The sequence below is a fragment of the Calidris pugnax genome, unplaced genomic scaffold (assembly GCF_001431845.1).
Source record: "Calidris pugnax isolate Ruff unplaced genomic scaffold, ASM143184v1 scaffold1156, whole genome shotgun sequence".
Classification (NCBI taxonomy): Eukaryota; Metazoa; Chordata; class Aves; order Charadriiformes; family Scolopacidae; genus Calidris; species Calidris pugnax.
This window is the reverse complement of record NW_015094503.1, coordinates 350,399-372,751: the sequence shown is the minus strand read 5'-3', so window position 1 is coordinate 372,751 and position 22,353 is coordinate 350,399. Positions and strand designations below refer to the sequence as shown.

The following is a 22,353-nucleotide window of genomic DNA, read 5'->3' as shown; positions in this document are numbered from 1 at the left end:
CTGAGGGTGCCGTGCTGGGAGCACTGGTGGAGGGGACCCTGGAGAGGGCCGGGCTGGGCCGAGGGTGCCCTGCGGGGACTGGTCTGGGCCGAGGGGCCGGGCTGTGTCAGGGCTGCGCTGTTCCTGGGGCGGAGGGGGGCCCTGAGGAGCACGGGCTCGGGGGGCAGAACTGGGGAGCAGTGGTGGGGCATCCCCAGGTATGGGATAGGGACGGGGATCCCTAGGGAGGGAGAGGTGCACTGGGGAGCTGAGCTTTGCGAGTGTGTGTACTGCGGAGAATGGGAGCAGGGAGAGGATTACTGGGGAGCAGTGGGAGGAAAGGGCTGACTGCGGATAACGCTGTGGGCTGTGATGGGGAAGATGCTGGGAGTGGTGACGAGGGGACAGATGTAAACATGGGGAGCACACTGAGGTGATGGTGGGGAAAATGGTGCCTGAGGTTTTTTCGGTGTATGTCATTAAAGTGAGGTTCCTTGATACACCTGGAAGGCACATCTGGAAAGAACTGAGAAATGGGGCTTGCAGGGAGGGACTGGCGTACTTGAATGGGCTGGCAGGTCCAAGGAGAACTGCAAATTGAAGAGAAAAAGGATGAAGGGTAGCTCTTGGAAACGAGTCAGGCTCCGAGAACCTCCAGTTAGAGCTTTTGTGTTCTTGCTTGTCTCAGCTGATGAGCGGACGAGAAAGCATCACTTTCCTACTGTGCTACGACGTCCCAACTCTCCCTGATTTTGCAAAAGCAGATGTCTGACCATCCTGTAGGCATGGCTCATTTGAGAGAATTTGCCAGCCAGGTAAGTGGAGATTAAAAATTTGTTTTAAACTCTTGTATCAAAAGCAAACATAACACCCTCAGAAAAATCACTTTTTTCCACTCTTTATCTCCCTTGGACACATCTCAGCTTACTCCTGTTAGTGGGTTGATTTGTGTCTTACACTGTGGTAGCGTTGGACTGACAATGGTAGGTTGCCAGCCATATGAAAAAAGGAAATTCTTTGCCCAGTATGGTGCCTTTCTCTGCATTTAACTGTTCTTCCTAGGGAGACAGGAATCATTGGCTCTCTGAGTATTTTGGGGAGAGGAAGTCTAGAAATGGAAAGAGAAAAGCTGTGTGTGCAGGCTGTGTCAGACATACCTTACTGAAGTGTGCATGACAGCAGCCTGAGAAAAACGGTGCTTGTAACCTTAATGCATAAGAGGTAGTGATATTTGATACTGAACATTTAGCTGTTCGAGAGAAGTATCATCCTCAGTGGATGTGGTTGTGAAAATCCTGTTGTTGTGATGACATTTTCGTAAGAGGAATGTGGAGAGATAATATCATGACTCAGGACTAAAAGCTAGACCACATTAATAGTATTGGCTTGAATATTCTTCTGAATTTGTTGTGGGGTGTGTTTGATTATTGGCAGATATCAATACTGAATGTAGGTCTTGTCAAGCCATGTTTTGTGAGAATTTTTGGCTTTTTTCTGTTCTGTTTCTAGGTGTAGAATTATAATACTAAAAGCTGTGGTGTTTTGAGATGATGCTTTCTCCAAGCATTTTCTGATTTAAAATTGATTCGCGGTGCATCTTAGTTTGCATGCTGTCTTTCACATAAACTGTTTCCCCAAAGCGTGTATGGAATTAAATGGAAATACAGTGCCTTAGTGAGTCATAGTACAGAGGGAGAAATTAAAGGAATAGGAAAGGATACTGTGTGTTTAGGGCAGAGAATTGAGTTCTGTAGCTACAAGAGGAGGTTGCTCTGAAGCTTTTTTGTACACAACATTCACTAACAAAGCTTACCAGAGTTCCAGTGGTCTCAAATCTGAATTTATTATGCAAATGTAAGGCATTCTCAGATTCTGTCATCCCATGACACTCTGTCTGGTCCTGGAATAGGAAAGCAGTTTGTGTTGTCTATTCCTCAGGTCTCTTCAGGGAATTCTTGATGAGACCTTGCAATCCCTGTAACTGAGGCTTGCTGGAAGGGCAGTAGGAATTGGCCTGAAGTTCAGGGAGCGGTGGGAGGTACTGTGAAAATCGAGAGGCTAAGGCTTGTACTGGGATGTCAGAGGCTTGATTTGTCTTTGATTCCCAGTTTTGTTGTTGATGTGCAGGGTACCTTAGGCAAATCCCCAGCTTTACCTCTCTGCCTCCATTTCCCTGCCTCGGTTAGTGGGCTAGTCTCTTTTCTTGGCTGCCCTTTGCTGTGTACGTACAAGCACAGTGGGCCTCCATCTTTGTTGGGAGCTCTGCCTGCTAGATGATGTATTTCTGTTACTGTGTTTAAAGCTCTGATCTGAGCTCTGTTTCTAGTTTTGTTGTTCCTTACGTGACCTTGAAGAAGCCGTTCAAGTTCTCTGGCTAAGTAATACTTTGTTCCCTTGAAGCACAAGAATACTATCTGTGAAGCAAGTTGGGAGTCTGAGACGAATTCCTATGTTTCAAAGCGTTGAACACAAACTTCCCTCTTGTCTATACTCCAGAAGTTCAAAACCCTCTCAGGTTTAGCAGTTGAAAAGAATTGTGCACAAATTTCATGTAGACAGGGACTCTTTCAAATGTTTCCAGACACAAAACTGATTTCCCCAAAGAGAACATAGTGCCTGCTGCAGATATCTCTATTGGTGGCCCAGAGGTTAGTGTGTAGCATGCAATGTGGGTAAATGATGGATGGGAAGTTGGGGAGGAGAGGAGGCAATTAAGGAAAGAAGGTCAGTAGTTGAGGTTTAATAAAACCAACTTCCTCCTTCCACTGTGTTTGGCAGAGCAAAATGATGTTTGTTTGGCTGTTTGTAATGTGCTCCAGTCAGAAGTAACACTAAATGCTGCTGTAGTTGCATATAAACCTTTGGAGGCTGCCAAACTCCCAGTCAGCTTCAGCTCTTAAAAGTATTGGGGCCTTCAGGATCTTTTTCTCTTACAGACTGCTCCCATATAGAACAGTGATTCTGATCCTGACCTGTGCCAGATCAAGGAACTCTCACTTCCAAAAGGTTTTAAGCACCTCTCAGTGTTTTAAGCAGCTGATGCAGGTGTGACTGTTGCTCATGATGCTGAATATGACCCATTTGAAAGTGAGAGCCAAGCAGACACAGCCCAGAGAGAAGACCTTGAGCTGGTTCAAATGGTATTTGCTTCTGTGTCCAATAAGCGGCTTACTTTTCCAGGTAGTAGCTTTGAAATAAGGGTAGATATTTACCCTTCTTCTCTCTTCTCTTCTGGAAGGCTGGGGCTATCATGTCTCTGCAGCTGGAGGTGGCAGAGCTGCCAAACCCATTCTTTTTCCATGAAGCAGCTGATGTTACTGCCAGGCTTGTCTCATAACACACTGCAATTCTGAATTCCCCGTGTCTGCAGTGAGTCGCTCTGTTTTAAAAAATGGCATCATCAGTCTTGATGGCAAGTACCCCCATGCCTGTCGTGACAGAGCATCTTTCTTTCCTGTGCTGTGAGATTAGATCCTGGAGGGCAGAAGTGGAGCATGTTACTAGTAGAATGTCCTCATCCCTCTCATAACTTATTGCCTCCCCTTCTTGCATGTACAGCCAAGATAGTGCTTTATGTGCTCCCCTCCAAAGCCTGTTCATGCCTGACTGAGCCATCTCTGGTGTCTGACGGCTCTCAGAGAGGGGAGAAACAGCATGAGGCCTTTTGCTCCAGAACTGCTGTGTAATTGACGTTCAGTCAAGCAAAAAGGTACAATGAGGTGACCATCCCTTAAAGACTTTATGCATTGTATTAGGACAGGGAGCAGCAGCTACTCACCTCACTCTTCAGACTCTGGCCTGGAGCATCATTTTGCAGTTCTGTGTAAGTGGAAGAAAATTGAAAAATCCCAAGCTGGTGAGCAGTTTCAAAGTTGACAGGTGCTAAAAAGCTTCTTTGGCTATCTATGCTCCTTTCTGCGAGTGTGAAGCATTTCATCTGAATTCTGTTACTTTCTATTAATGACGTTTCTCAGGTGTGTTTGTAGCTGTGCAGTTCCAGAACATGGATTTGCAGCCAGGGTGATTCTCTGACAACAAGACCGGTGCTGAGATCAATTCGTATTCAGAAAAGGGACAGATCATGCTTGTTGCACCCCTCATCACAGTGCTCTGCAGGTGCAAATTTATTGGGGTAGAGTCAGGCTACACAGAGCGCCATCTTCTCCTCCACCTGCCCTCCCTTGAGCCCCTCGAGTGTGGCAGCACACTTCTTTTCTGACAGAGTGGTGCACTTGCAAAGTTCTCTGTTCCTGGCACAACTGCAATTTGTTCTGTCTCGGGAGTGCCGAGGTTTGAATGCCCAATGATCCAAACATTTGCTCATCACCAGTGAGTTACCGTGTGTCAGCTCAAAAAGGAACTTTTTTAATGGACAAGAACTTTTGAGCAGATGTCCTACAGACTAGGATGATTTTATCTATCTTAGTTTGTCATGGGAATTCAGGCTTGCTTCCACAAAATGCAATCTGGCAATGTCTTCTGTGATGTCCACAATGGTAGATCACAAAGTGTTCCACTGCGCAGGCATTGACCTGCTTGAATCAGGGGTGGGCCTGTTTCTTCCTCCCTGTTTACAGACAGTGAAGAAATTTGTTAGCAGGTTCTGGTCCTGCAGCAGGCATCCAGGAGACTGTAACCATGGCTGGAATGACTCGCTACCACTTTGCCCCATACTCACTCACTAAGTTCTGGCAGTTGCTGGGTATGACTTGGGTGATTTTGGCAGCTCCATCAAGGGATGCACATCCTCATGCTCATGACAGAGTCATACTCTTACCCTGTCACCTGAGAGCTCTGAAGCATTTCAAGATCAGTTTTGAAGTGACAGGTACTGGGCAGGTAAATCCAGTTCCTACAAATGAAGTTTTCTCTTCCAGCCTAACATGGTGGGCCTGTCTCTTCTGCCCACCAGACTTGTATCATTTTCCTGAGTCCCTTGGGCAAAGTTTCCATGTGCTTGTCAGGAAGGTTTGTCTCCTTCACCACCCCTACCTGAACTGCTTTGCTCCACAGAAAACAGGATACACTGACATTGGAGCTTGTTTGTGAAGCTGGCTGTGATTACAGACCCTGATACCTAAAATGGTGGTTGTCCCAAATGCTGCCTGCAGTAGTTGGTGCTCTTACATTTGATGTCCTGTTCTTGTAGTCCTGATTCTTTGATGTACCATGCCAGGCTGTGCAGGGGAGCAGTAACTTATACCGTGCCATTTCTTTTTTCATGGAAAAATTACTTACGTGGAAAGGGAGGAAGGTTTTATTGCAGGGTTCCTTCCCTGCAGGGTTTATATGGATATTGTTGCTTTTACCAGCTGAGCCAGGTGCTTCTAGGAGAGGATGCTCTTTCTCTCCTTTCTCCCCGGTGTGTGGAGTGGCTGATGTGGTGAGTGGTGTTTTTATGGTGCGGTGACTGTGCAAGGTAATGTCTGTGCCACCTTGCTGCCCCTTCCTGTAAGTTGGTCAAGAGGTGGAAACTGCTTCTGGCCTCTTGTGAGCCTGTGCTGCAGTCGTCATTCTCATGTTGTCTCCTGGTATTTGACAAGCTCAAATCCCCTTCCTTTCCCCCACCCCCTTCTCTCCAGTCCCTGTTATGTATTTCCACTTCTCTTCATCTCTGCATATCCCCTCCAGTCTGTTTCCAGTGCATTTGTTCAAAGTACAGCCTGTTAGGGTGTTGCCATGGATGCACAAGGATATTTGGTTTTGCTTCTGTGTCTTGCACTGGAATGCACATTGAAATCCCGTTGAGTGAGCTGACTGTACGGCCCACTCTGGGCCTGGTTTACTCCATGTGACAATGCACTGGGCACAGAAGGCAAATAACCTGTGATGACTGGCTGGCTTAATCATTAAGCAGCACCTAGGGCTGCTCAGTGATGGACTGCTGCTAGGATCTGGTGCTGGATGGAAAAATGTTCTCAGATAAAATATCTGCCAGCTCAAGGTCCTTGCAAGGGAGCGGTCCCTCTGGGTGAGATGTTGGAGGTGAGACTGAGAAGTTCTGGGTGTGGAAAACTCACTGTAACGGCCGCTTCCTGTAGGTCAGGCCATATTTTCCAGATTATTTTTTTAAACTAGACTTATTTTTGAAAAAGAAGCAGAAAAAATAATCACAAAGAGCCTTTTAGCAGCATGAAGCAGAGCAGGACCTCATGGTCTGCAGCTGGGTAGAATCAAATAGCAACAGAAAATTATTCTGATTTCTTCCCTTTCTTGTCTGTACTCATCTTAATAGAGAGCTAACTTTGAAGCTGCTGTTAAAGGCAGTATTTCTTGATGATGATCGTGTTAGTAGCTTCCCAGTTGATGTGCTTATCTAATGAGGGAAATGCTATTTGCTTTTGTACCTGGGCGTGCCAGCTAGAGGAGAGGCTGTTCCAGAAAAGCAAGTCTGCAGATGGAGTGTCCATCCAGCTCTCCTGTCTCCTCTGGGATAGGCAGGTGTCTGGCCTCCTTGCTGCTGACCTTCCAAAAGACATGAGCCTCCCTCTGCAAACATGGCAAGAGAGCTGGGCTGGGTGCTGCCTGGAAATCGGGCTGCAGCAAAGCAGACAGCTAATGTGAACTGGTATTTATATTACTGGAGTATTTCACCCTCCAAAAAAGTAGGGAAGGTGAAAAATCATTTGAATCTTTGAATGCGGGAAGGCAGACTAGGGAAACATTCTTCTGAACTTCCTATGGCCTCTTGCATGTGCCTGTTTTCTTACCTGGATCTTCAAAAAAAGTCTGGTTCTGGTGCACCTTGACTGCCTTTCTGTTCAAGTGTGAGCAAGTGCTTGCTCATGGAGCTGCTTTGGCATGAGTTTGGTGCATGCAGTTGAGCAGTCCTGTCCCAAAGGAGCTGATGCTTTCCATAGAGATACTTGCCATCATTGGCCTTCTGGACCTGTCTCGCTTTCCTCCCCCACTGCAGTCTGCAGGGGAGGAAAGCCCATGTAAAAGTCTTCTTCAGTTCTTCTCATCTTGGATATATTCCATGTTAAGTTTCTCAGCGTGTGGAGACCTTTTAGGATATGTGAGCTTCAGGTGAATTAAACAACACAGTAGATGCATAGATAGGGAGGTGAGCTCTATGGGTGAGTATGTGTGGGGCCCTGCAGGCTGCCATGGGACTTCATGGACTTTTCATGTCTCTGTTTTCTGGTTTAGCACTCCAGGGTGGATCCTGAGGAGCTGTTCACCAAGCTGGAGCGGATTGGCAAAGGATCATTTGGTGAAGTGTATAAAGGGATCGACAACCGCACCAAGGAGGTGGTTGCTATCAAGATCATTGATCTGGAGGAGGCTGAGGATGAAATTGAGGACATTCAGCAGGAGATTACGGTGCTCAGCCAGTGTGATAGTCCCTATATCACCCGATACTATGGCTCCTACTTGAAGGTAGGACAAAAACCATGGCAATTCTCTTGCCGGCAACTTGGGAATGGGTTGGGCTTCTCTGTGGGTGCTGCAGCTGGTGGTGGCATACAGCACTGGAAGGTGCCTGATCTGTGAGGGTTAGTGTGGCAGCATGAACAGCAGTGGCTCTGTTCATTTATGTTGTTTTAATAGGAGGAATGTAAATAGGAGCGTTAACAGGAGGCTGGGCTTTAAGACACTTGCGAAGCATGTGGAAATGAGATGCCCAGTACAGTGTGATCCCAAGAGCAGGGCCACTTACTGGAGAGAAGATTATTCTTTGAAGAGGCTGACCTCTTCCCAGTTTGACCATTATTGAAAGGAATTTTGTGCAATACTTTTCCAAAATACTACTGTTTTAAGGTAGTACCACTGACTGTTTTATGCCTCTGGGAAGAAGAGGAGTTTGAAACTGTACTTTGTGATCTTGTGATCATAATTTCACCAGAAATGATGAAAAGAACAGGACCTGAGCCTTTGCAGGAGTGTTGATACTGCTTCTGTTGAGAATGGGTTTAGGAATCCCAAATGGAAATTAGTGATGACCTCTGCATGCCGGCTGCTGGAGGTGTGTATGACATTAGGTCTGTAGCAAACAGTTCTTGAGCTCTTTGGATCCTGATTGTTCCTTACATATTTTTGAAAGGCCATAATGCATTTTCTTAGCCTTCTACTGAAACCACCAAGCAAACTGTGGTTTCACGGAAATCTCTTCTCTGAGGAGTAAGCATCTTGCTGATCGTACCTTTCAAGCTGGCAGTCCTGTTAATGAGATCAAAGGCTGCAAAGCTCCCCTGTCATTGTCAAGAAGGAGATGTGCTAGATTTGTTGAGTGATGTTAAATGGCTCCAACCTTAGAATATGCTTATCTCTGTGGGCTGTGTAGCTAGTGTCTGTAGGAGCACTAAGCTTGCTGAGATAAAACTGCAGACCAAGAGAAAGAAATGTACTGGGAGCAGGTCCACTGCTACAACGTTGTGTCAGCAGGAAAGAGGGAGCTGGGCTCTCCCTCCTTAGCCCTCTGAGAGCTGCAGTGTGAGGCATCTCTGGGGGTGCGTACAGGACTACTCGTGTGTGTTGCTGCCTCTGGGGTGTTTCACTTCCCTATCAGTTTTTATAACTGTCTTTCTCTTGATTTGTGCTCTTGCTTGCAGGGCACTAAGCTGTGGATAATCATGGAGTACCTAGGGGGAGGTTCAGCCCTGGATTTGGTAAGTATGTATGTGGTAAGCTCTGGACCATGAAAAATGTTGGCTGGAGCCGTGGTTTGTGAAGTGCCTGTAAGCCAAACACTCAATTGCCATATACCATCTTTTTGACAGCCCTGTGCCTGAAGGGTAGGCAGTGCAGGACAGACAATGGTTATGCATATCCTAGGACAGAGGAAGACTTTGCATGGAGCTCAGCTGTTAAAGCACCGTTCTTCAGCATGCTATGCTGCTTTACAATGGGATGAGCTGATGAGCCCAAATGTGACAGCAGCCAGTTGTTTTTGAGCAGTGCATACTTCATACTTCACCTCATCAAAGTTATCTGTGCCTGCAAAGAGTTTATGGTTTTATTCAGTGCTTGCATGACATCAAGCTCAGCAGGGACTTGGTCTGTGATCAGGATTCCCAGATGTTTTATAATACAAATGATGTCTAACAAGTTACTCCAGATTTTAAGGGAATACAAATGCAGAATAAGCACATGGGCAGAGTTCTGCTCTGCTATATTCTGTCACAGGATTTTGCTTTTTTCCTTAGGACGGTAAAGCCTGTTTTTCCAGAGCAGTAGCTAAGGTCATGTAGTGAAAACTGCTGAGCCTCCACTGCCTTGGAGGAAGGGTGTAGTGGGAGGTGGGAGGGGGGCTGTCATCAACAGAAATCATCAGAACCTCAATTATTGCACTGAGAAGGCAAGGCTTACTTGGAGGAGAACTGGTGGAAAGGAGAAGAGCTTTGATACAATACTCCACAGCCAGAGGGTAGTAGTTGTCTCTGGGCTGTTGCAGTAGCTGAAATTTAGTTCTTGCATGCTAGCAGATAGACTTGAACAAGAGAAACTGTTAAGTTGGTCTGTTTACCAATATATTTCTAGGCCAAAGTGAGAGATGAGCATCCTGCTCTTTGTCTGAGAAGCCTTTAATAGACTGACAGGAAATATCCCAAAGATTTTCCACTTAATGTGGCCAGGTGCAAAGTCCAGCATTCCTCTTGCAGAACATGTGCACCAGGCGTGCAGTAAGTGCTTCCTGCTGAATATGACCTGCTTGGCCAAGGTTTCCAAGTAATAAACTGAGAGGCTGGAAAATTCAAGGCATCAGTCACCTTCCTTTAAGTCATCTTTCTGCCCTTTATCAGCTGAAGCCAGGACCCCTGGAGGAGACTTACATAGCTACTATCCTGAGAGAAATCTTAAAGGGCTTGGATTATCTACACTCTGAGAGGAAGATCCACAGGGACATCAAAGGTAAGAGCTTTGAGTTCAGCTCCCTTTCTTGTAAGGGATGTTACTAACAGAAGATTCAGAAGTATTACACAGCAATAATCTGAGAGGCTTCAAAGACTGTTTCTGAGTGCTGCTTTTCCTGTTGAGTTGCTTTTTTTTCTGAATCCGATGCTTCTCATTTTATTGCAAATTGTGTTTTTCCTGTCTGTAGAGTTTAGAGTTACAGTAGGGATCTGTAGTTCTCTGGCATTTGTAATTTGGGCAGGCAGGAGCATAAAGCAAAGGACTCAATGAAAGCCATGCTCAAATATTTGCTGACTTTGGTTTTATTCAGTGCTTGCATGACATCAAGCTCAGCAGGGACTTGGTCTGTGATCAGGATTCCCAGATGTTTTATAATACAAATGATGTCTAACAAGTTACTCCAGATTTTAAGGGAATACAAATGCAGAATAAGCACATGGGCAGAGTTCTGCTCTGCTATATTCTGTCACAGGATTTTGCTTTTTTCCTTAGGACGGTAAAGCCTGTTTTTCCAGAGCAGTAGCTAAGGTCATGTAGTGAAAACTGCTGAGCCTCCACTGCCTTGGAGGAAGGGTGTAGTGGGAGGTGGGAGGGGGGCTGTCATCAACAGAAATCATCAGAACCTCAATTATTGCACTGAGAAGGCAAGGCTTACTTGGAGGAGAACTGGTGGAAAGGAGAAGAGCTTTGATACAATACTCCACAGCCAGAGGGTAGTAGTTGTCTCTGGGCTGTTGCAGTAGCTGAAATTTAGTTCTTGCATGCTAGCAGATAGACTTGAACAAGAGAAACTGTTAAGTTGGTCTGTTTACCAATATATTTCTAGGCCAAAGTGAGAGATGAGCATCCTGCTCTTTGTCTGAGAAGCCTTTAATAGACTGACAGGAAATATCCCAAAGATTTTCCACTTAATGTGGCCAGGTGCAAAGTCCAGCATTCCTCTTGCAGAACATGTGCACCAGGCGTGCAGTAAGTGCTTCCTGCTGAATATGACCTGCTTGGCCAAGGTTTCCAAGTAATAAACTGAGAGGCTGGAAAATTCAAGGCATCAGTCACCTTCCTTTAAGTCATCTTTCTGCCCTTTATCAGCTGAAGCCAGGACCCCTGGAGGAGACTTACATAGCTACTATCCTGAGAGAAATCTTAAAGGGCTTGGATTATCTACACTCTGAGAGGAAGATCCACAGGGACATCAAAGGTAAGAGCTTTGAGTTCAGCTCCCTTTCTTGTAAGGGATGTTACTAACAGAAGATTCAGAAGTATTACACAGCAATAATCTGAGAGGCTTCAAAGACTGTTTCTGAGTGCTGCTTTTCCTGTTGAGTTGCTTTTTTTTCTGAATCCGATGCTTCTCATTTTATTGCAAATTGTGTTTTTCCTGTCTGTAGAGTTTAGAGTTACAGTAGGGATCTGTAGTTCTCTGGCATTTGTAATTTGGGCAGGCAGGAGCATAAAGCAAAGGACTCAATGAAAGCCATGCTCAAATATTTGCTGACTTTGTTATATCTGGACATTTGCTTTACTGCTGGACCCCAAGGCGTGTGTATGCTGGTTATGATGATTATAACTTAGTGTGAAGGTGAGTTGTCCTCATGCAGGGCTTGCAGCCCTACAAAATCAGGGAAGCTTGTGTCAGCTCATTCTGTTACTGATTTTTATAGTCATTGGCCATATGTAGTGTAATGACATGGCATCTGCCTCCCAAAGAGTAGTCTCACACCAAGCACAGAGGATCAAAGGACAGCAGGAGGACAGTGCTGTGGAGATGTGGCCAGTGTTGGATGCTAACTGGTTGGATCCTCTGCAGGAGGGGATGTGAACAAGCAGAGCAAAGAAACCTCATGCAGGGAGATATGTAGAAAAGATTCCGTTGTGTACGTGACACTAGATGTTTCTAGTGCTGCAGGCTGTGCAGGACTGTGAGCTGCCAGCAGAGTGAGGAGATGCTGGAAGTTTGTAGGTAGGGTCTCTCTCAGAATGAAAGGTCCTACAAAAAAACTCTGTCCCCGAACCTGAGAAATGCCACGGTCTAAAGCTGAGTGAGTGCAAAGCAGTACAAGGCCAGGACTTCTGAGCGCTTTAGAAGCATCTGTTCTGAATGCTGCTCTGAAAAAAAATTGAGACCGTTTTAGGTATCCTGGGCCATGATGCCTTCTCTTCTTTGCATGGCCAAGAATCACATTTAGTTGATTGTGTGGCCCTTCACATCTGCTCCTTGCTGCTGCTCTAGAAATAGTCCCCTTCTGATCCAGCCAGGTGCATGGACTTGTTCTGTGTTACCCAGCAGAGGTCAGAGCATGAGAATGGGTCTGAGGCTGGAAATCTGAGCTGGGGGTTTTCACTGGGGAAAAAGGAGGATGCTACGGGAGGTCCGTTCTCAGTATTCAGCTCTATGTGGGCTGAAGATGATTCAGAAAGCAATGGACTTCATGCTTATTTATGTGAACAGCTGCCAACGTGCTACTTTCGGAACAAGGAGATGTGAAACTGGCTGACTTTGGGGTGGCTGGACAATTGACAGACACGCAAATCAAGAGGAACACCTTTGTCGGGACTCCATTCTGGATGGCACCAGAGGTCATCAAACAGTCTGCTTATGACTTCAAGGTGAGCTGGGAGCAGGAGGAGGATTGCTATTTGGTGCTACTATATGTGAGATCATGTCAGAGTTAATAAAGGGATTGGAAGTGCTGCTCGTTGCAAGAAGGATACTTTCCTGTTATGGTTCAGGGTCTGTTGGAGAAATTTGTCAATTAGACATGAAACACCCTATCTGATTTTGTATGATCAGCCCTTCAGCTGCGCTAAAGTTGCATGCTTTCATGTTGCAGACCTACTCCTTGCTATTCTGTCCTGTCACTGTTCTTGCTCTTCTTTCAGGCAGACATCTGGTCCCTTGGAATTACAGCCATTGAACTAGCAAAGGGAGAGCCTCCCAATTCTGACTTGCATCCTATGAGGGTTCTCTTCCTGATCCCCAAAAATAACCCTCCAACACTGGAGGGTCACCACAGCAAGCCCTTCAAGGAGTTTGTGGAGGCCTGCCTCAATAAGGACCCTAGATTTGTGAGTATTGCTGTCCACTTGTGAATTCGGGTAGAGTATTGCAGAGGTCAAAGATTCACTCAGCAGGAAGACCTTTTGGTGCAAGGCTGCTGGAGAGAAGGAATTACTGAGCTTGCAGAGTGGACGGGCAAGGCCTGACAGGAATTTAAGTCACTGCACTTGCATGTTTAGTGTACAGGGATGGTAGATGTAGCATGCTTTCCTTATTTGCTCCAGAGGCCGACAGCTAAAGAGTTGCTAAAGCACAAGTTCATCACACGCTACACCAAGAAAACCTCATTCCTAATGGAGCTGATAGATCGATTCAAGCGCTGGAAGTCGGAGGGCCATGGAGAAGACTCCAGTTCTGGCGATTCTGACATGTACGTACGTGTTCTGCATGGAGGGGTGCCCCTGCTGTACCCTGCGTGCCCCGGGCTATCCTGCTGCAAGCAGCTCAGGTCCTGGTGAGGGACACCTGTGAGCCTGTTTGTGGGAGCAGGTGACTGACGCCTGGAGAAACAGGCTGTTACCTCCTCTTCAGTGGGACCTGGCACTCTATTCTAGTCTTAACCTCTGGAGCCTCTTTGCTGAGTGTAAGGAATCAGAAGTACTAACAAGAAACATCTAGCACATGCATAACTGGCAAAACAAGGCTCTTGATGCCTGTATTTTATGCACATTTAGTTAAATGCATCACCTTTCAAAGAGCTACAGGCTTTAGTAACTGTGGCAACAGCTGTGTATGTGTGTTTGTGTATTCATGGATAGAGAGCTTTGCTGCTGATGTGGAGGATGGTGAGGAAGGGTGCTTTGTTGCCCCTCTGGTATCACCGAGCTTCTCTTCACCTTCAGTGGCAGTGATGCTGGGAGGTTGGCTTGCAACACCTGAGCCTGACCCTTCAAACTGTGGTCTTGGATTGTCTTGAAATTCTAAATTTAACCAGCACTTGAAACTGTCTTCAACCTGGCCAGAGCAGAAAGGTGGTTGTAGTGATTTGGAAACACGATGTAGTACTTGGCTCAGATCTCTGTGGTGCTGTGTACGGGCTGTAGAGACTGATGGGGTTTCTCTTTAGATTTTTTTCCAGGATAGGGAAATGCCTGGAGCCCTGTGGTGATAAGACAATCAGGTGGGGGAGAGCTTGTGACTGTAGGAATGCACGGGTAAAACACCCTCAGTATGCAGCTGAGGCTTTGTCTTGACCTGCCCCTTTTCATTTGCAGTGACGGAGACACAGAGGATGGAGACCAGGGTCCAATCTGGACCTTCCCACCAACTATTCGCCCTAACTCCTTGAGCAAGCTGCACAAAGGAATGGCTCTTCATGGCTCCCAGAAGGTCTGTTTGCTGTCTGTTCCATCAGGAGGACTGAACTAACACAAGCTTTTGAGGGTCTCAGGGAAGCTACCAGTCACTCGTGTTCTGTGTTAAATTTAGTATCAAGGGCTAGTGCCCCAGAGTTGCCTCTTCTACCTCATCAGGGTATTGCAGGCTGTGCCTTTCCCGAGATCTGGCGAGGGGACTGCCATCGAGGTGTTGTGCCCTTTACCAAAGACTAAGTAATGTGTGTGCCCTGGGAGCCTTTGTCTGGGCTTGTTAACTTCTTTTCGTGTTGTTTTCTAGCCTACTGAGCCCGTCAAGAGACAACCACGGTCACAATGTCTCTCCACGCTTGTTCACCCAGTTTTTGGGGAGGTGAGTAGAGCCTTCTTGGTGTCCGTGGTGTCTGAAGATCAGGATCCCAGCCAAAACCAGCACAGGGGGCTACTGGCTATGGGCTTCAGTTGCTGTTTGCAGCAGGAGTGTGGGAAAGGAGGTTCTGACTTGAAAGAAATCACTCATGCAGACACTGTGTGTCAGGATTCTTTTCCTGGGGTTTCTTGGGGTCACAGAGACTCTTTCTCTGGTCCTGATGTCTTGCTCTCTTCTGCATCCTGATGCTGTTCCAGCGGTGGCCCAGCAGAGAGCTGTGCTTTTTCAGGGATAGTCTCTGGACTTGCAGCTTCTTTTGTCAGATCTAGAGCTATGTGGAAAGAGGATTTACTGCAGGACAGGAAGCAGAGGTCATTCTGAAAAGCACCTTGAGACAGCTAAACTCTCCATTCCCAAAGAGGTGCTAACTGGCCTCTTCAGTATTCCAGTAGGCTTGACTCCCAGAGGTCAGGGCATGAGGCAGATGGTCTGGGTCTTGCAGACCTAAACCTACAAGATAAAAATGGATAAAAATGATGTTGGTTTCTGATACAGGCCATTTGTTTGTGCAGCAAAATCACTGACATCTGGTTCTCGGTCCTTTCTGTTTAGAAGGCTTCTGGGGGAGGGAGTGCTCAGAGCTGTGAGTTCTCCAAACCAATGAGTTCATCTTTGTGCTTCTCCTTACCAACCTTGCTGCACCAGTTCCAGGCGGGAAGTGGCTTCTCAGGCCTTTCATTTCTGCTAGTCTGACTCAGTCATCCCAGATCTGCTGATCCTCCTTTGATTAGACTTCCCCTGCCAGCTCTGGCTGATCCCACTCAACAAAATCAGGTGCAGGGAAGGTTCTGGGCAGTCTCTGAAACAACCTGGTTTCTGCACGCAGTAGCAGGGGCTTGGAAGAAAACTTGTCTCCAAGTAGGAAATCTGCTTCACTGCTGGTTGTACGTGTTGTTCTTTTCAGTTCTAGTTTCCTACCAACAACAGAAGTTCTCCTTCTCACTGCTGTGTTAGTGCCTCTTAGACCTGCTGGGTTTTGATCACCCAGAAAAGGGCTGAATCTGGGCTTTGTGAATTGAAATCTTATGGAGATGCTGTTCATGATCTTTTATGTGCCTTCCCTGCATGTGTATTACTGTAGTATCAAAAATGACCCACGGTGGGTCATTGACACTGACATGGGCAACAGCAGATCTAGAAACCTGTCTGCCCCTTTCTGGGGCAGGGAGGAAAGGGGTGTTTGGGCCTGGAGGGCCAAGCAGTGAATAAAAGCCAACCTGTAAGGCTTTGCACAGCATAGCTCTAACCTCCTGCTGACCTCCAGAAAGCTCTTCTGCAGTGGGAAGTGACAGGATAAGACAGACTGCTCACATCTCAGGCTGCTGGGCCAACTACGGGTCAGCAGCTTGGCACCAAAGGCTGCTGATAGACTGGCAACTCACCTGCAGGACAGACCTGGTGTCTCATTTTGCTCTGAGGCTGGCAGACGTTGGTCAGGTAGACATCAAATCAAATCCTTGGCTTTAGCATCACAACTATTTTGGGCTTAAGATATCTGTATCCTTGATGTGTAATTGAGTTGCTCTCCATGCCCTCTGCCACTTCTGGATGAGCAGAGGTGTGTGCGAGTTGCTCCCTCAGTTGAGGTGTGTTAGTGAGCAGTTACACCACTGAAGAGGCAGCAGCAATTTTTGGCTGGGAACCACTTGTTTCCAGCAGGGCAATTGGAGCACAGGGGTGGCTCCAGCTGGCGATGAGCATTCAGGGTGTCCTGCTTTCTGGACCATGGAGAGAAGGTGAGCTCCAACAATAGGAAAGGCTGATCCTAGAATTGCAGGCAAAGAACCACGAGGCTTATGTAAAGCCCTTTAATCAGTGTAGCCTACTGGGATCTTAATTGAACTGGACAGTGGTTAGCTGGCAGACGGTGCTTGTCCAACAAAAGGTTTTGATTTTTGTTGGGCTTGTTGTGTAATGATGCGCGCTAGGCAAGGGGCTGCTTGTGTGAAGGAGGTGGGGAAATGCTGCAGATGGGGCTGTGGGCTTTCAAACAACAGTGTCCTTCTGGCAGCATCAGTAACCTGTCAGGAGTTCTTAATGACCGAGGCTTAGCTGTTTCAAATGAACAAATGGAACCATGTGAAAGTAGACTTGTGGCTGGTGAGGTCTCGTTGGAGTGCACCAACCATGGCAGATGTGAACAGAGTCTTCTCATCTAGGTCAGATGCTGCACATGGAGGTCTTGTGGCGTGGGCCTCATTCCCCTGCCCCCCTGGGGAGAGCTCCCTCTCAGGGATGAGTGTTGGAGGCTCAGGACCTCTGGCGTGGCAGCAGTCTGCCTCAGCCTCCCAGTCTCTAGAAGCAACTCATGCTTTTTCATGGTTATTAAAAGCGGTGGTAACTAATTCCTGGTGTTACAATATTTTCTGCCCTGCCTGTCTGCAAGCCTTTGTGTGTGTCTGGCTGCTAAGCTGTCATTAGCAGCACAGGTGACTGTACTGGCTCAGCTACAGCTGGAGTTCTTTGTTCTATTACTACTTACAGGTTTTCAGGGCTGTCAATGCTTTTCTAATATCCTGCACTTGGTTTAAGGGCCTGTTTGTTAAGGATTTCAATTTCTATTATACTCGGAGGAAAGTCTGGACTCCAGACATTGGACTTCCATCTTCGTGGCCTACAAGAAGAGCCCTGTATTTTTTTAAGAACGTGGGTGCTTTCCTTCATCTTTGTGAAGTCATACTAAAAGGGAAAGGGGCTTAATGTCTGTTCTGCACTGCTTGACCAGTGCTTTCTGCAATGAGATGAGGAACTAACACACTGTTTCTGGTTTGCAGCTTAAAGATAAGCACAAGCAGACTGGGGGCAATGTGGGAGCTATGGAGGAGCTGGAGAACGCCTTTAGCTTGGCTGAGGAGTCCTGCCCAGGCATCTCTGACAAGCTGATAGCACACATGGTGGAGCGGGTACAAAGGTGAGTGTCCTCAGTGTGAGCTGGCAGTGAACTGAACCCTTGTCACACTCCATTGCTGTGGAGCTGGTGCTCAGCAGTCAAGACACCCGAAAAGTGAATATTGATGACAGCCGACCTAATAGTCGCTAAGTCACTTCTTTTAATTGCTTTTCATTTAATGGAAAAAGTTCTTCCTGCCTCGGAAGTCCTTTCTCACACTGAACAGGTTTCTGGTGACTATGCAAAACACCACCGGGATTGCTTCTAGAGCAGGGCATCTGTTTCATTGCAAGGAATGTGCTTTACAGCACCCTGTGCAGCCAGTCCCTCCACTTGCCCAGCTTCAGGTAGCAGGAAACCCTTTTTCCTGAAGTGAATCACTTAAACCAGTGAAGGAGTATAGTCTGGTTGAACTAAGTTCTTTGCTGCTCAGCAGGTGCTGTGTCAAACTTGCCTCCACTACTGGCACCAATACTGGCCATCCTTGAGGCCTTCTGTTAATTAAGTCATTCAAGATTTCAAGCAAACATGCTATGGGTCTGTTTTGATCCCTCAACTAATAATCACTTGAAGCTGGAAAGAGCACACTCTTACCTCTTCTGGCTGAGCCATAGAGGTTAAAGAAAGTGTCCTGGTGATGCCTGCAAATACTTCAGCCTCCAGCTGAGCTGCTGGCAGATGTGCATTGGGTGGCTCTACAGGGCAGCTGTCTCAGGATCGTTCGCTTCTGGCAGCCTAGAAATGGCATTTCTGGCCAGCGTGTGAGCGCAAGGCACTGTTTGTCTGGAGGTTTGCAAAACCTCGGGAGACCCTGTTTGGTTTCCTACTGTAAAACACAAGTGCTTAAAATTTCTGACTAGCCTAAAATTAAATCTTAAAGGCATGGAAAAAAAGTGCTTGCTTGGCTTTTTGTTAAATTGCTGATTCTTTCTTTCAAGTCTTCTTTATGTAGAAGACTGGCAGTGGCGATGGGAGTGGGGACAAACACACCCAGCCTTGCTCTGCACCCGCAGACAGGCTGGTGGGGGCCGTGGGGCTGTCAGCCAGGGGACACTGGGACCAGTCCCACCCACTGTTCTGCCTTGCAGGTTTTCACACAGTCGGAACCACCTGACCTCTGCCCGCTGACACCTGCCTTCCCTGCTGCTGTTTTGAGGGGGAAGGATTTTTTCCAGCTTCGTAAGAACTCCATCTCTAATCCAGACCACCATCTGCTGTTGGATGTAACATTGTGTTACGGACTCCAGGACATTTCAGAGCCTTCATATTACACGTGTTTCCATGATAACCCAGGGTGGGGTTTGCAATGCAAGTACAATTTAGACCTTTTGCAAAACCCAAGATGGGTGGTCTAATTGTTTTTACAATGTAATCAATGCAGTTTTTAATTGTTTCCCTATGGATGTATCCATTTTGGCTTGGTTTGATTCACAGCTTACTGGTAAATGCCTGGCTGCTGTAAAAGAGGGAGATTCTCTTCCATTGAGATGTTTCAAAGGCGTCTGATGGGTTTAGCCTCCTGCCCTTCCTGAAGAAGTGTTTGTGAGCAGTAGTGTGTGAGCACAGGGATGTTTGGAAGCTCTCCATGCATTACACTATCTGGGAAAGTTAGCGCAGCTCTCGGATTGCTCTGGAGAACTGCTTCAGCTCCGTCACACACTACTAACAAAAAGCTTTCGAGCTCTGTCCCAGCCTGTGGTTTCCCAGGAGATGGGTTTGCTGATCCTACTCCTGGTGGCTCGGGGACAGCGGTTTGTATCAGGCCTCGGTTCTTCTAATTCAGGCAACAGCAGAACTTGCCTTGGGTCCCCAGGGTCTGGAAGGCAAAGTGGTTACACTTGGTTTGGGAGCTGGTGGAGTTCCTTTCCTCGGTGCTTTCTGCAACTGAAGCAACTGGATACACAGCTTTGGCAGTCCTAGTCTCTAAGCTGAGTAGATGCCTACTGTGTGTGCCAAAGTGTTGCAGAAGGATTAAAAAAAGAGGGCAGGGGGAACACAACAGCCAAAGGTGCTGACAGGGCTGCAGTTCAAAAGGCAGACTGATGTTGTGTAGCAGTTCTTGAGGCAAGAAACCAGCAGTGGCATCCCCGTGGTGTGGCTGGGCGCAAAAGCTGCTCTAGGCCTCCATCCCTGCTGCTTCTCAGCTTTCCCTTTCTGGCTCTTTTTTCAGCCCAGGATCTAAACTCACCAAAGCCAGGGCTCTGCTCCAGTTGATGGGCTGTGCTGGTGTTTGCTAGTAGAGAAATTAAAGCATCTGCTGCCATCATTGGCTGCTTAAGATATACCAGTGGAGCCATCCCAACTAGCTTTGCTTTCTGAATAGGAATAATTTGTAAAGCAAATCTTTAATTCAGGTAAATGCACAGTTCTTAAATCTATACTTTAAAGGTTTAGTAAAATAGACTTGGGAAAATAACTTCTGATAGCTGGTTGCTTAGAGATCTGCTCTCTAACCATATGGATATTCCCATTAAGTCAGCAAGACCTTAGATATCCAGGTCTTTCTGTCTGGGTGTTTGTGTGTGAATGATGTGGCTCACCCCAAAGCCACTGAGAACAAAAGCTGTAGCTGTTCAGCGTTTTTTGTAAAAGACAGGCCACTTTGATAGTAGCAAGGCTTGATTTTTGGTACTTTGATTCAGAGCTGCAGATTGTTAAGTGCTGGGCTAAAAGTAGCTCAAAAGAACCACAGGTTCCCTCACCCCGGGGTGCGGTGTTCACTTCAGCTCATGACTCTCCTTTACTCTTCCTCTCTGAGGGATCAGTGCAGCCTCGGCACACGCCAGGAGCTTGTCCAGTAGAGCAGAGATGTTGCTGTTTGATCTGGCTGGAGATCTGCTGCGGAGTGGTTTCTCAGCGCTGAGAGCCATCTTGGAGCCTGCATTTAAGAAGAACAGAACAAACCCATTTTTTTCCTCAGGAGGAGGAGTTAACGTATAGACAGAAAACATCCTGAGGTGGAAGGCAGAGGCTGCAGTGCAGCAGAAAGGTGGCTGAAGGGCTCCTGCTGCTTTTAAAGTTGCTGTTCATGACGGTAGCAAATCGTGTCAATAAGGTACCTTGTATTATTACTCACGTGCACTGCAGTGTAATGAGTAAACTTTTTAAAGGAAACAATCCCCACAAACTTTGTCCAGTATTCAAAGCAACAATGGTTTTAGTTTTTAAAAACATTGAAAGGGGTCTGCCACTTTCAATAAAGTAACAAAACAAATGAGACTGGTGTAAACTTTGTATTATTAGGGATACAGTATTTGTTCAAGATACTTTGCATTCTTCTTGGTCTTCCACTGCATCTTCCTGCCTCTTGGACATCTAAGGGTGCACCTGAAGACAGACCTGTTTTAGTGCTTTTGCACAAGGAGGGATTAAATACCCTGATGTGAAGGGAAGCATGTGCTGTTTGCAGAAGTGCAGCTGTGCTCCAGAGGGCAGGTTTTGCTGGAGTCCCTCTCCTGATCTGCAGTATTTAGACTGAGGTTTGACTGTAAAAGCCAACATCAGGACAGCGCTGCCTTCACCTTTCTCCCTTTGCAGGCAGGGGGGGGCTGAGCAGTGGCACGGGCTGCCCAGAGAGCCTGCGGAGACTTCATCCTTGGAAATAATCAGAAGCTGCCCCGACATGGCCCTGGGTGGCCCTGCTTTAGTTGGGGGGGCTGGGACCCAATGGCTTCCCAAGGTCCCTGGCAGTTGCAGCCAGGCTCGGCGTGATCTCTGCTGCAGGATAAACACTTCAGAGCTGTCACTTTAAGTGTGTGTTGCTGGTTGCTGACACTTCAGCAGAGCTAAAGCTGTGGTGAGGAAGCCAGTACAAAAGAGGGAGGTGAACTGTCTGGTGTAAGGGGCGTCACTGGTGCTGGGGGGACAGAGGGAGCAGTCCCCAGAGCAGCTCCAGGAAGTTGCATTAAACACATGATAGGAACTACTGCAAAAAACCTCACTCGTTCTGGTTTCTTAAGCAACAAAGCAGAATTCCATGACACGGAGCGAAGGCCAGCCCATCCTGCGGGAGCGGGGAAAACTGATAGTATTTACCAGAAATTACGTCTTTTTGAAATTAAATGAGGCCATGGATATTAAGCCATGAGGTGCCAAGAGCATGGGTTCATCTCTTAACATACACCCTGCTAGCAAGAACCTGATGGTTAAGAACCAGTGTATTCTGGTCTTTCCTAGTGCTCTTGTTAAGGAAGTTGCTCATGACTGTAGCATAGACAAAAAAATACTCCTGCAGGGTTCTGGTAAAGTCAAACGACCATGTGGTATTTCACAGAATAACTGATGCCCCTGAAATCCCCATCAGTGTGAAAGCTTGCCAAGGTGAGAGGTAAACAGGTTGGCCAGGAACGTCTCATTATTATCCCATTATTATTTTGCCAACAGTTTCTCATTATCACTTGTGCTCCTGCATTTTAAACACCTGGACATTTAAGCTTGATATTCTCCTCCCAGGAAGGTTCTTCTGCTGCCCGTGTCCTGAGGGCCAGAGGCTCCTGGTTGAGGGCCCACACCTCAGCCACCATCCATAGCGCATGTGTCTTCAAGACAGGAGGTTCCGAGCTGCAGATTAAGCACCTAAACAAATAACAGGTCATCTGCACCTCAGCTACCCCAACAGGGTGAGGAAGGCCTCTTGCTCCCTGCATCTCGAGGGGCAGCAGTACCCCAGAGCTGAGCGAGGCCGAATGGCACACAGGGGTTCAAACAGCCTGTGGCTCAGCCATGGAAGCAGCCATCAGCCGGGTACTGACTCCTTTGGGGTTGGCCTGCCACTCTGATCATTTTTCAGCACGTCAGAAGTTGTTTCCGGCTGTTACAGGCTAAA

The 22,353-nt window shown here is 47.1% G+C and overlaps 1 protein-coding gene across 1 annotated transcript in view; it reads left to right on the top strand.

Moving 5' to 3' along the window:
- STK25 (serine/threonine kinase 25) overlaps positions 1-20,745 on the top strand; it is a 22,934-nt gene extending 2,189 nt beyond the window's left edge. Inside the window, exons 2-12 of the mRNA XM_014963023.1 lie at positions 668-794; positions 7,132-7,362; positions 8,535-8,591; positions 9,726-9,834; positions 12,287-12,444; positions 12,718-12,903; positions 13,120-13,265; positions 14,110-14,224; positions 14,510-14,581; positions 17,413-17,549; positions 18,617-20,745. Coding sequence (XP_014818509.1) covers positions 744-794; positions 7,132-7,362; positions 8,535-8,591; positions 9,726-9,834; positions 12,287-12,444; positions 12,718-12,903; positions 13,120-13,265; positions 14,110-14,224; positions 14,510-14,581; positions 17,413-17,549; positions 18,617-18,656 — 1,302 coding nt within the window. The 5' untranslated portion in view covers positions 668-743 and the 3' untranslated portion in view covers positions 18,657-20,745. The remainder of the gene's footprint in view (positions 1-667; positions 795-7,131; positions 7,363-8,534; positions 8,592-9,725; positions 9,835-12,286; positions 12,445-12,717; positions 12,904-13,119; positions 13,266-14,109; positions 14,225-14,509; positions 14,582-17,412; positions 17,550-18,616) is intronic.
- Positions 20,746-22,353: the final 1,608 nt, after the last annotated feature.